The sequence below is a fragment of the Armigeres subalbatus genome, unplaced genomic scaffold (genome assembly GCF_024139115.2).
Source record: "Armigeres subalbatus isolate Guangzhou_Male unplaced genomic scaffold, GZ_Asu_2 Contig395, whole genome shotgun sequence".
In the NCBI taxonomy this organism is placed as follows: Eukaryota; Metazoa; Arthropoda; class Insecta; order Diptera; family Culicidae; genus Armigeres; species Armigeres subalbatus.
In genome coordinates, this window is record NW_026943146.1 from 458,692 (window position 1) to 473,380 (window position 14,689).

The window sequence follows — 14,689 nt, forward strand, 5'->3', positions numbered from 1 at the left end:
ACAGACTCCCTTTGAAATCAGTCCGACATACCGCAATTCATGGATCGACCTATCCATTGACCATCTTCGCAGATGATCTTCCAGGTAGTTTGTTCTCCGGTAATGCTCACAATGCAATCGAAAGTAATCTCCGTTCCCGATGGGAAACCCTCTTCGCTGTCATCAATCTGTTCGCCATTTTTGTACACCAATGAACCATGAATCTTGCCCGGAGGTCCACACTCCCTGCCATCATTTTCATCCTCCAAAGACGTTACATTACTACCATCCAGCACAATTATAGAACTACTGTCGTCATCTCGAGATTTACGTGAAGCAGATGCGGATGCAATATATCCACAATTTAAAGTTTCCGGTGTAAGCGATCCAAGCGCACAATCTACAAATCACAGGAACTTATGGGTTATTATTCAGGTATTCGTTCAAATACAACATACCCATCTGAACAGGTGCCGCGCTTCCCATACCGCTTTCGCACTGTATCATCACCGAACTTCCATGAGCGATTGTGAGGCCTGCCCGGTAACCGCCTTGGTACATAGCATGCATAATCGGTGGAAGAACGCATGGTGCCGGAAGACACTCCGGCATAGAAGTCACAGCCCACTCCCCATTCCAACAGCGCAAACTGGATGGGCCTTGGGTATTGTAGCCCTGGTCACACTGAAACGTAATCTGCTGCGCATTCTCGATGGTCTCCATCGGGGTTAACGCTGCCGTCGTTGACAGCTTGGCAGCGTCCATCGTAACCATATCAATTTGACTGGAGTAATATTTTCCGTGCTCGGTCGAAGGTGCAAAACAGGGCTCTACAATAGAAGAAGGACGAAATAAAAATGGTTGACAATGAATTATTTTGATTTCGTCTTACTCATGCTACAAGTCGGCCTAATGGGCTTCCAGCGGCCTCTTACGCACTTAGACGTTGCATTCGGACTGACCATGTTGGAAATATATCCTTTGCTGCACACCATTCGTACAATTGTGCCAGGACCGAAAGCTTCGTTCGGGTCCTTACCGGGTCTAACGATTTCTAGCAGTGCATGGGACTCACTGACCAACGGCTCGCAGGGTCCCTTGAATTTGATTTTCTTTGCTGGATCACCATCCGCTCCGCTTGGGTCAGTCTGGTTAACAACGGCTCCGGCATTCTTGCGATTATTTTTCTGAGCTCTTCGAGTCTCTTCAGCAGACGATGCCGATACTTCTATAGTATCTCGCTTTCGCCGAATTATTTGCGAGTGCAAGTGCTGCATCATTGCTGGAGTTGATAGAGATTTTTTGTCGTTATAGCTGATGTTTCGAGACAAAGTGGCATAGAGGCTGTAGGGATCTGATCGTCTTTGTACTTTTGGGTTTAGTTCTGATGCAAACTGCCAACTTGTGTGAGATCTTCCGGTCAATGGTGGAGGAAAGTAGTTGGAGTAAATGTCATTATCTCCAACGTGGTTTGATATGTTGGCGTCTGGAACATCATGGAAGTCGTATTTATACGTGGATTCTTCATTGATATTTGGGATAACAATAGGCGGTTGCATCTTTGACTTGATTCGTGATTTATTTACTTTATTTTTTGGCAATCGTGGAGACTTCGTTGTGAGTTCATCATCAAAGTCATTTCCGGGCGATCGAGATTTTTGTGCTACCCTGTTTCTGGAAATTGAATCTGGATCCGTTGTTTGCCATCTACCGTCTTGAACTTGAATATCTTGCAATGGACGCATCTTGTTGTATCCAAGTAAATTTTGCACATAGTTACGATATTTAGCTCTAATCCTTTCGTAATATTTATTGTAGGCATGCTCGACATCTGACAACTGGCGTCGTTCACGTATCGAAGATGCTTGAATTGAGTTTCTCAAAAATGCATTGCGATTTTCTTCGACGCTTCGTTTTGCTCTGAACCGCTGAAAGTCGTCAAAATTATAATGTCTTTTGTGAGGCAGCTGCCCTCTGTAGGCCAAAGCACTACGCTTCGCAATCTCATGAGCTGCTATGGGATAGAGACGGTGATATGAGTCGTGTTCTTCGAGCTTTCGTTTCAAAAACCGGTAGTGCTGTTTAAGGTGATTAGATCTGTGAAATCGTAATTTAAGATCGATTGAACGGCGGCGTCGGGTCCACCTTAATCGAGGATGCTGGCCTGGAATGCAAGAGGGTAGCTCTCTGGGGCTCCATTTGCCACCGATGCAGGTTGCTCCGGGTGGACCGGTGTCAATTACATATCCCTTATCACACTCGTACATAATCTGTTTGTTATTAATGACTTTTCTCACATAAGGCCTATAATCGTATAGACCCATATTACCTACCAGCAATACCTTTCCATTCGGAATATAACCTGGGAACGCGCAGTACACCTCCTGACACTGGGGAGTTTCTCCTGTCCAATTTCCAAAGGAGCAAATGAGAACATAATCATTGGGGTTGGCCAATTCTTTTCCTCCCGGAGCTATCAAGGTATAGCCGTCCTTGCATTTAAATCTAGCACGCATCCCATGCTCGGTTTTTGGGGCCAAGACCATTCCAAACTTAGGAGGCTTCGGCATTATCTTGCATCTGGCAGGCGCGCAACGTGGTATTACACTCCATGTACCATTGTTGCATGTGGGTGGCGAAAGAGATGAAAATGGAAACTCGTAATGTTCGTCGCAAATGACTTCCAATACGGTACCATGCTTGACTTTGGAACTGCTTCCACTGGTTGGCACTATCGTAGTCAGATTGACATCCACTTCGAATTCAATCGGTATCACTTGACCCTGCGATATCGAGGGCACCACACAGGGAGCCAAGCACTGAGGCAACGGATATCGCCATCTACCATCTATCTGACACACGGACGAAGTGTTTCCCACCAGCAACATTTCCGGATGGCATCGAAAAATTATGCTGGCTCCAAGCCCCGTTCCACTTTCAATGTTTTCCAACCATCCGTTGTACAAAGTTCCCGGGTGACCACAGTTGATTTCTGAAATTATAAAATTATTTATGGCATCCATCCATCACACATCCAATACTATGTGATAAATATACCTTTACATGCAGGTAGCGTTCCAGTCCACCGTTTGTCTGCCCCACAACGCCGAGAGCTTTCGCCCACCAACGTGTAGCCGTAACGGCACTCATAGCTCACAACTGAGTTGTACGATGTGCTGGTATAGATAGCTTTGCCATTCTTCGGGTTCTCCGGCGATGGGCACTGCACCGATGTGACCACTGAAGCCGAATAAGAGGTTATTTTAAAAGATGTACAAATGTTTAGTTATGGATAGAGACAGAGCCATCAAATCTGTTGAAAACCTTTTTTATACAATTGTTATGTTCACCAGTATCCAGATTTCTGAACCAAACGGTCCGCTTATTTTGGTCATATTTGAGTTGCTACAACCTGAGTTCAGTGCGTGTTGGTTCTTGTTTCGGACGGCAGAACGACCGCGCGATTTGCCGAAATTTTGTGTTTTGCATTGCGCGGCCGGTAATAAAGTTAATTAGTTCAGTGCGTGTTGGCTCTTGTTTCGGACGGCAGAACGATCGCGCGATTTGCCGAAATTTTGTGTTTTGTTTTGTTTTTCCTTAGGACGGTTCGTAAGTAAATTGATGAATATATTTTATTATTTTTACAGCATATATTGTTATTGACAAACGCTCTATATTGTCGAATAGAGCTCCCTATTATTCACCTTTCCCACTAACACAAATTTTCCTTCCCGAGACATCTATGAAGGTAGTATGGGTTCCCTGCATCTTCACTAGTAGATGTTGAACTAACATTCCTTCCTTTCCTTCCGTGATTGTAAGGACGTGGCCAGGTATACAACTGCTACTGTATAGGAAAAGATACTAATCCCAAGTACCAATTTGCGACAATATACAGTAGATTGCTCAATTCAAGCTCTGTCTGGTACGTGGCGGGTGTCGCAGAGAGGGTTCTCTTCGTCGACTTCCCTCATTTGAATGAAAGTGACAGGCAGGGAGTTTCTTTGCAGTTTATCACCTCAGAATGCAAGTTCGCATTGTTTTCTTTCGTTCTGAAGTGATAAACCACAGAGAGATCTGCTGCTTGTCACTTTTGTTTAAGGGAGGGGGGGTCGACGGGGAGAGTCTTCTCTTGCGACATTCGCCCTTATTCCAGATGGAGTTGAATTGAGCATTGTATAGCCACCCACGATTTGTACAATCACATATGCTATGCTATGCTATGCTATATTTGAGTTGCTACAACCTATTCAGATTGAATTGTGCTGCTAGGGCTTTTCATCCATCGATTGCTTTACGAGCTTATATGAGTTGCAATATCATGTACCCAAAAATGTAAAACAGGTCGGTTTTGGTACATACTCATAGGGTGGTCGGTATTGGCCATTTTTGACAAATACCGGTATTCGGTGGAGTCAATACCGGTAAAATACCGATATTTTTGAAAATTTCAGAAATATGAAAAAAAAAACTTTTGATTTGGACTTTTGTGTTATAAACAACTAAACTTCAAATGTTAAAATCTCGCTTAACTTTTCAAAAGGACCCAAGTAAAATTGTTTTATGAATTCTCGCTTAACTTTTCAAAAGGACCTAAGTAACATTTTTTTCATGAATTAATTTGAACACTGCAATCAATAGATTTCATGTTGTTCTGTTGATTGCGCTATTCAAATTAAATCATGAAAAAAATGTTACTTAGGTCCTTTTGAAAATTTAAGCGAGAATTAATTTGAATACTGCAAGCAATAGCTTTCATGTTGTTCTGTTGATTGCGCTATTCAAACTAATTCATGAAAAAATGTTTCTTAGGTCCTTTTGAAAAGTTAAGCGAGAAATGTTGCGAGCTACTGGAAATGCTCTCTCTAGCTTAGCGGAAGTTGGACGAATGATGCCAAGAACGTCGAAGATAGTGTAAAGTACTTGCGCTTAATCCCTTCCGATTCATTTTAGAAGAATTCTTTATGGATCGCTTGCAAGAATCCTAATGTCATCGTAGTTGCCACTGGCAACGCAAGTATTTTGCTCTGCTGCAGTATCTTCACGAGCTGCAGTCTCTTCAACGATCGCATCTGGAATGATTAGACACTTCAAGATCACGTCTGGATATCTTTAAGAAAATGTTCAAATTGTTTCTAATCAATTGCTTCATGATTACATATTCAGGATTTTATATAGCTGTGCAGACGCAGAACTCACTTCAGAGTAGTACGACAATAGCTTAAACAGGTTCGAGGGCTTGAGTTATTTCACCTATTCATATTCACTGAAGTTGAATTTTGATTGTAGCCTCAAATCGATTAGAGTTTTTTTTAACGTATCCCTTTAACTCATAAAAACGTTTGAGCATAGATAACATTATATTCCAACGTGGCTTGGTATCAGCCACCAATACATATTCTTTACCGAATTCAGAGCGAACATATCTTTACAGCAAATTATATATCACATGAGATCTCCGGAAAAGAATTACTACGGCACGTATCTTTTTCACAATTTCATATATTGCGGGAAAGTTCTCGACGATGTAAAGAATGTCCATTGAAGAAAAAAGTGATTGACAATTATGGCTAATACAGATGGCTAAGAGAATTAGGCAATACGTATGATTATTGACGATGTTGATCGATTTTTGCTGTAACGTGTTCGACGTTAATGGTTCTTATTTGTGCAAAAATTCATTTATGCCGTGCTCAATTGTTGTGTTTGTTGCACTGTGAGTCTTTAGCTGATATACGTGAATGTTGGTGAAAACTATTCAAGATTTTCCATATTGACAGCAAAATTTAAAATACCGAAAATACCGGTATTTTCGGTACTCAAAATTGGCCGGTAATACCGGTATTACCGGTTTCGGTACTACCGGTTAGACCACCCTACATACTCTAAATTGTTTAGAGTATAAAACGAATCAACTAAATCTTTCACATACTGTACGTATTAAAGTGGGGCGTCATGGTCATTTTTTCAAATCAATGGTTTTTCGAAGCCATTCTGGGTCCTGAATAACTGTGCAGAGTTTATAACCGATTAGTTGCTTCCTCGCTTTCCGCATCGCGTTTGAAGTTTGTATGGAAATTAGTATGGGAGAACGTATATTTTTGCACTTCTACTTCTAGATTTTCAGTTCATCGTAAACCTAATGGCACATTGCGTTAGAGTATAACCCAAAGGATGCCAAAAAACTTTGCCGAAGAAGGCACGTTGCTGGAACGTCCACGAAAAAATTTATAATGCTTCGAAGATTAAGTGTTCAAACCATATGCAAAAAATGATTTAGTCTGCCAGCACTGCCGAAATACGTAGACCAATAATTTAACTGAGTGTTATTTCAAAATAATTTATATTACAGGGCTTCCCATTAGCTAGGGAGCTATCCGGAATCATTTCACAAAGAAAAAAATCCGGCAAGAAGAAAGATGGGTTTTGCTCTTCGATAACCATAGGTTGTCCGGTAGTGCTGGCAGAAACATTGATTTTTTTGCATATGGTTTGAACAATCAATTTTCTAAACGTAATAACATTTTTTGTAGACCTTCCAGCTAGGTACCTTCTTCGGCATCTTTCAGACTATATGCTAACGTATTGAGTCACGTGATTGATGATAAATTGAAGCCGCTAAGAGCAAAAATGTGAAGAAGTACGTTTTCCCATACTAATCTCCATGTAAATTTAAAACGCGATGCGGCATGCGAGGTTGCAACCAATCGAGCCCATATTTTGCACAGTTGATTGGGGTCCCAAAACGATTAAGAAAAACCTTGATCTCACTTGATCGGAGGAAGTTCGCGTTTTTCCATACAACTGCGCCCCACTCTAGTACGTATGGACATCGAATTTTCAAACATTGTAAATAATGTCCATGTGGTGTATTCAGTTGATATCAATAATTGAGCGGACGCGTCAATACCGAAGCTCCATCGCCAATAGATATCCAAACGGCCATCCAAAGCATGAAAGCGAACAAAACCCATATCTATGTCAGCCGAGATGCCAAAAGCGGACACCACGTCATCGTTTGTTTCGTAATATCTGGGACACCGCACTTTATGCGATAGCTGGCGAAACATTATGATGCTGTGTACCGTTCTCAAGGTCTGTGTGGTGAGAAAGGGCACAAGGTGCAGGAACGCGATAAGGCACCCAAGTGCCTCACCTGCCAGCGCCAGCAACAAACAAGCCTGTAACCACGTTATGGGTGGACCTTCGTGTCCCTTAGGAAATACAAACAAGAAGGAGCCGTGCAAGTAACACAGCTGAAAATCAACCACTGGTATCTGCCCAGCAGCTGCTGTGGCAGTCGGTCTCGTAGGACCAATGTCGCCCTCCTGTCCGACTCGTACAACGTCCTTGTCGGTAAAGGCAATTGGGTGGCGGATGGATCCAGATTGGCGGCTATTTGCACAACGGTACGGTACCCGGTCCAAGAGTCCGCTGAGAGTGTCGCGATAGCCAAGTTCAATAGTGAGTTCTACTGTAGCTGCTATGCCCCACCAAGGTGTTGGAACAGTTTAACCAGATGATCGACAGACTATCGTAACCTTGATAAATTCCGGGAGTACAACTTGCAGACACATCATCTGTTTATTGATTTCAAGGCGGCGTACGATTCAGTGAAACGGAATGAATTATGGCAAATTATGCTTGAACATGGTTTTCCGGCGAAACTGATACGGCTGATTCGTATAACGTTGGACGGATCGAAATCAAGTGTAAGGGTTGCGGATGAAGTATCGACGTCATTTGTTACCTTAGATGGATTAAAGCAGGGTGATGCACTCTCGAATCTACTGTTCAATATAGCGCTCGAGGGAGCGATTAGGAGAGCTGGTGTGCAAAGAAGCGGTACCATTATCACAAAATCGCATATGCTCCTGGGATTTGCGGACGATATCGATATTATCGGAATTGATCGCCGTGCCGTGGAAGAGGCTTTTGCGCCTTTTAAGAGGGAGACAGCGAGGATTGGACTCACGATCAATACCAGCAAAACGAAGTACATGGTCGCTGGCAATCAACGTGGGTTCATTAGTAGTGGTGGTAGCGAAATGGTGCTGGATGGTGAAAAATTTGAAGTGGTAGAAGAATTTGTGTATCTTGGAACATTAGTGACGTGCGATAATGATGTTACCCGCGAGGTAAAAGGCGTATTGCAGCTGCAAATAGGGCTTATTACGGACTTCGTAACCAGCTTAAGTCCCGTAGTCTGCAAACGAAAACAAAACTCGCGCTGTATACTACTCTGATTCTTCCGGTGGCTTTATACGGCCATGAGACATGGACGTTGAAGGAGGCTGATCGGAGAGCTCTCGGAGTGTTTGAGCGTAAGGTGCTGCGGACAATACTCGGCGGTAAACAGGAGAACGTTATCTGGCGGCGTCGCATGAATCACGAATTGTACCAGATGTATAAAGGGCTGGATATTATTAAGCTTATACATCACGGCAGACTACGGTGGGCTGGTCACGTTGTTCGTATGCCGGAAAAACGTCAAGCCTAGATAATATTTAGTAGAGTACCCGGAAGAGGCTTTTTGCAGTTGAAGAGGACCTGAGGGCGCTCAATGTTCAGGGCGACTGGAAGCGATTGGCCCAGGATCGAGTCCAGTGGAGAAGGATACTCCATTCGGCGTAGGCTCATCGAAGAGCTGTAGCCCATCAATTATCAAGTAAGTATGGTGTGCAGCATCCGAGGGTAGGGGATCCCTGTCAGCCCCGTGGGTGGAAGACCAATCACTTTGACAGTGAACTTTTTACCGCGGCCCTCGGGCTGGCACCCTACACTAACAGTCTAAACGAGGATGCGCTGGTAGCTGTCCTATCACGCGCGTGTGACGCCATCATGTCGAGGAAAGCCCTAATCAGAAATGACAGACGCCCGCTATATTGGTGGAGTGCCGAGATTGTAGCTCTTCGATCAACCTACCTTAAGGCTTGACAAAGGATGCAGTGAAGTGTTTCGTGCTACGAAATTGACCCTCAACAAAACCATTAAGAGCAGCTAGAGAGCGTATTTCGACAACCTGTGCGAGGGAGCCGACGCGCATCCGTGGGGTGACGCCGGATGGCTAAGACCAGAGCAGGCTCTTCATCCCCCGACTGCTCGAATAGGTTGGCGAGAATTACCGAGGTACTCTTTCTGTGCCGTACCACACGTCCCTTGCCTGCCCCGAACAGCGTTTTGAGTGCGGCCGAAATGGTGGCTTAGGTGACCAACGAAGGGGTATTCGCGGTGGCTAATTCCCTGGCAACGAACAAATTTCCAGGGTCTGATGGAGTTCCGAACACCGCTCTCAAGGCAGCAATCATAGCGAACCCGGAAATGTTCAGGCTAGCTCTGCAGAGATGCCTCGATAAGTGTTTTTCTCCCCGATATATGGAAAAGCAGAAGTTGGCTCAGTTACCGAAGGCCAGGAAGCCGCTGGGCAACTACTTGGCGTAATCTGTCTAATTGACATGACCGGAAAGTTAATGGAGAGGATCATTCATAACAGGCTGACCCCGTACTCAGAGGGTACGGACGGCCTGTGAAGCAATCAGTTCGGTTTTCGTAAGAGTAAGTCCACGTTGGACGCTATCAAAGGCCGCTGAGATAGCGATCCTACGGAAAGGGCGAAGTATTCGATACTGTGCGTTAGCGACACTGGACAACGAGACTTACATACTTAATTTTACATACTTAAACAGCTGAGTTCTCGGTAGCCACCTCGGTAAAATAGTTTTTCAGCGTTATTTTTTATGTTGAAATTAACTTAGAACTTTTTAAACATGTAGCTTGAAAACAATACGGAATTATATTCTACCCGGATAAAAGTGTACCATAGGCTCAACAGTGTATACAATTGAATAACCATGCGCTCTACGGTATACAATAGGATATATAGTTTCTTGATGGTTGTCCATATTGTATCAACACCGTGGATATAATACGTCAACATAGTTCTCTAATGTAACAATACTTCCAATTGTTTTTAGAACATTTAGTGCATAAATTTTAATCATTGATAACTTCTGAAAATTTTGTTCAAATTGTATATAAGCCATATAATAATATTTATCCAATTGTAGCAAATATGCATTATTTTTCTTAAAATTTCATTGTTGAACGGTAAAACCGTCATAATTATAAAATCCAATATCGTATTGTTTTACTATAAAAATAAAATTCAATCTAATGTAATTTGAACGGTTTTCTTCGGATATTTCAACAGTATATTTACGATACACTATATTGTTTGACAAAAGAAAGTGTATGAAAAAATCTCAGATTTTGTATAGTTACGATACTTAACAACCCGTATGTTCTAATGCGAAAACTTCATTTACAATTTAATGAATGGTTCATAACAATGCATTCTAATGTATTTCTATTATTTCATCTACAATAAAATCTATTGTAAATTTATTGTGTTTTATAGTGATGTTACAATAAATTGTATTGTTTTTCTATAATATTTTTTATTTGGGTATTCTGAACGTCATAACGTGCTATCACATTCTAAAGTTTGATAGCTTCGATGTTCAGATTGAATAAATAACGGACAGCCTTGATAAATGCTTTTAAATAAGATCAAGTCAAACTGTTGCAAGTAACATGATTTGATGGTACACCATGATAACCAACCGTCCCCTCACTGTAAATATCCAATTTAGTCAATCAATTCTAAACGGACCAAACCTCTCCAGACGAGTGGCGGCTCATTCACATCATCCTAACACCAAAGAAGAGCGTCTCCTCCCAGATTTTTGCTCGCGCATTTTTTCCAAGTGCTTTTTCTCGTTCGTTTGCTGTATTTACGTTTTCGCTTCGTCGCGTTGGCGTTATTTTCTCCCGGACCCGTCATGGGTGACTCGGTGGCCAACTCGGTCGCTGGCAAGGTGTCAAAACGCACCACAAATGGAGGCGCGGGAAACCCCTCCAATGATATTCTGGCAAACAACGTGTTCTCGTCGTTGCCACTTGACAACACCGACAATCCGCAGAAGAAACGCAAGAAGCAGCAACTGCAGCTGCCGCAGGTACAATCAGAGCGGAAAAAGAAATGCCCGCCTGTGTTTGTGAAGGGTGATCCCCCGGATATGCGTCCGAAAATTCGCCTGGTGATAAGGCGAATAAGTATCGCGACCAGCTTTACCTGCTCCATCTAGAGCACGGCTCCACCACCTGGAAGGATCTGAGGCTGATCAACGTCATAAATTACACCATTGTTGACTAGTAGCAATATCGGCCAGTAAACCGCAACTGCCACGCTACAACAAATGTGGCGAGCCCCATTTGACCGAAGAGTGCGACAATATGGAGGTGGCCGATCCAGAGTGCGCCAACTATGACGACAAACATCAGCCCACAACCAAGGACTGTCCAAACCGGGTGGAATTCCTGGAAATCCGGAAGAAGGGTTCCACCAGGACCCTACCGAAGAAGAACCGTGTTCCTGTACTAGGTGAACTATCCGGCCATCACGGTTCCCCGTCGAGCGACTCCAATCCTCCCACCGTTACAACCGCACAAGCGACTGACAGTAACAGCTGCATCGGTTCAAGCTCCAGCATCGCCGGCTCCATCCTCTAGCTAATGGCCCCGGCTTCCTCCTCCTGGAGAACAAAAATGTCCCACCGGAAGAATCTGCTCCGCTCTACATCCCGGAGCAACCGATGCCGATATTCACACAGCTCGCCACTCGGCTGCGAGGAAGTAAAATCCGTTTTGACCAGGTCTTCACTCTTGGTATGTGGCTAACTGGAACGCTTGCTCGCTCAAGAACAAAACCATCGAGCTGAAGGATTTCCTTGAGCAAATGGAAATAGACGTGGCGTTCATCACCGACGGCACCTTAAACCATAGGTGAATGTCAACATCTCGGACTTTCGCACCGTGCGACTCGAATGGCCATCCAGGAGAGGTGGTGTGGCCATCGCCTTTCGACATAACATCAACTGTTGCCTGCTGCCAAACTTCCAGCTTCCAGCTCACACAATCTTGGACAGAACATCGTCAGTTAACATGAAGCAGCCGTTAAAGAGCATGCCAACAACATCCATCTTATTCCCAACGAATTCTTTGAGGAGTTGGAGATCTCAGCTGGCGAATTGACGGCCTATATCAAATCATCAAAAAACATGAAGGCCCCTGGCTTCGACAGAATCTTGAATCTCGAGTACAAACATATGAGTGCTCCGTTCTTCGACCACCTTTCGCTGATCTTTAATCAATGTCTCCGTTTCAACTACTTCCCATTGCCCTGGAAGTCAGCCAAAGCGATCCCCATCCGGAAGCCTAAGAAGGGTCCTTCTTCTTCAAAAAGTTATCGTCCACCAGCCTTCTCTCAGGGTTACCTAAGCTGTTTGAAAAGACAATTCACAGCTGGTGATTTGAGTCTGCCGAAAACCACAGCAACTTGCCCGAGGAACAGTTTGGTTTCCGACGCCGTCGATCAACCATATACCAACTGACCCAAGCTACCAACGTACTCAGACGGAACAAATTTGTCTCAAAAACATCCGCCATGGCCTTACTCGATGTTGAGAAGACATTCGAAAATGTATGGCTTGATAACCTGGTGTACAAACTACAACGCTTCCCAGCTACCTGGTGAAAATCATCATCAGTTATCTGTTGGCAAGGACATCCCGGGTCTCAATCAGCGGAGCGAGTTCCAATGTGCGGGACATCGTCGCAGGTGTCCCCCAGTGCAATATCCTCGGGCCGCTGATGTTTAACCTTCCTAGTGCATTAAAAAAAAGTTACACATTGTGCATTAGCGGGTCAAAAATGACCCCAAATTGAATTCGCTCCCAAAAGTTCATTTTCGAACCGATTCTCAATCTTTTGGAATCAAATTGAAGGTATGGATTCCACGGATGTCGTTACGGACAGATTTTTGCACTTTGGCCATTCTGGTTCCCAGGAATCGATGTTGAAGGAACATAGATTCTTAGGTCAATTTTTGGCGTGATTTCTTGCCTCTCGAAGGGTGATTTTGGAAATGCTCATTAATTTGTGTAGCAATAATTCTATTAGAATGTAGCCATTGTCCATTTCCATGGATCAACACAATTCCTGGTTATTTCACGGTCCGGTGTCCCTCCGGAAGATCCGGAACATCCGTAGAAGTGGTCAATTCATTGAACTCATCCTAGAAGAGCGCGGTTTTTTCAAAGCTTTTAATTATCGAACGCTGAGTAACAAATGATTGTGGTGACCCATTGTGATGGACCTGCGTGGCCACCGGAGGTCCTCCAGAGGATCCGGAACATTCGGTGAAGTGGTCAATTCATGGAACTCATCCTAGAAGAATGCAGTTTTCACAAAACTTTTGATTATCGTAATTTGAGTAACAAATGATTGTGGTTACTCATTTTGGTGGAACTGGGTGGCTACCGGAGTTTTCCGGAAGATCCGGAACATCCGTAAAAATGGTCAATTAATGAAACTTATCATATAATAGCGCGGTTTTTTCCAAAGCTTTTCATTATCGAACTATAAGTAACAAATGATTGTGGTGACTCATTTGGATGGACCTGTATGGCCGAAGGTCCTTCAGAAGATCCGGAACGTCCGTAAAAGTGGTCAATTCATAAAATACATCATAGAAGAGCGCGGTTTTTTCCAAAACTTTTCCTCATAGTACTTTGAGTAGCAAATGATTGTGGTGACCTATTTTGGTTGATCTGGGTGGCCACCGGAAGTGCTCCAGAAGATCCAGAACGCCCGTAAAAATGGTCAATGCATGAAACTTATCATAAAAGAGCACGGTTTTTTCTAAAGCTTTTCATTATCGAACTTTTAAAAAAATCTTTCTATTATCGAGCTCTGAGCAAGATACGAAGGAATGTCGTGACCCGTTCTTATTTACCAAAGTGACTACCGGAGGTCGGAGTGACTACCGGAACATCGGTTAAAGTGGTTAATTTATGTAATACATACTAGAATAGGCTATTTTTTTTAATTTCCTTGTCGTACTCTGAACATGAAATTATTGCCGTGACCTTTTCTCACGGATGTGAGTAGCAACTAAAGGCCCTTCGGAATGTCCGTATCACACGTAAAAGAGATCATCAATTCATAAAACCCACCTTAGAAATGGCGTGTTTTCCATAGAAGAAGAAGATGAAGCACACTATTCTTCTAAACCTTTTTATTTTCCTAATTTTAGAAACCAATGATCGTAACCATTTCGCATGGATTGCCCACTGTATGTCTTCAGGTACATTCAGATCATCCGTAAAATCGGTCAATTCATGAAACTTATCATAGTTTTCCTATTTTCATATCCTGAGTAATGGATGATCGTTGTAACCCATTCTCAGGAACGTTTGTAGTCACGAATGAAACTCCGCAAGATCAAAAATCTGTAATTATAGTCAATTCATAAAAATTAAGATGACACTATTTGTTTTTGAAAGGACAATCACATTAACCCAGAAAATATTTTCAAGTATGGCATAATTTGCTTCCATGATCGATATTCACCATTCACCACGAATTGACCACTTTAACGGACGTTCCAAATCTTCCGGAAGACCTCGGTAGCCACCCAGGTCCTTCAAAAAGGGTTATCATAATCATTTATTACTCAGCGTTCGGTGATTCAGCTATTCCATTGTGAGTTTTATGAATTGACCATTTCTACGGATGTTCCAGATCTTCTGGAGGAACTCCAGTGGCCACTCAGGTCCATCACACTGGGTCACCATAATCATTTGTTACT

The 14,689-nt window shown here is 43.2% G+C and overlaps 1 protein-coding gene across 1 annotated transcript in view; it reads right to left on the minus strand.

The window, feature by feature from the left end:
* Positions 1 to 14,689, minus strand: part of LOC134204098 (uncharacterized) — a 114,322-nt gene that overhangs the window by 43,991 nt on the left and 55,642 nt on the right. Inside the window, exons 6-9 of the mRNA XM_062678925.1 lie at positions 3,037 to 3,219; positions 872 to 2,971; positions 438 to 809; positions 32 to 379 (exon numbers count right to left, since the gene is read on the minus strand). Of these exons, the coding sequence (XP_062534909.1) occupies positions 32 to 379; positions 438 to 809; positions 872 to 2,971; positions 3,037 to 3,219 (3,003 nt within the window). The remainder of the gene's footprint in view (positions 1 to 31; positions 380 to 437; positions 810 to 871; positions 2,972 to 3,036; positions 3,220 to 14,689) is intronic.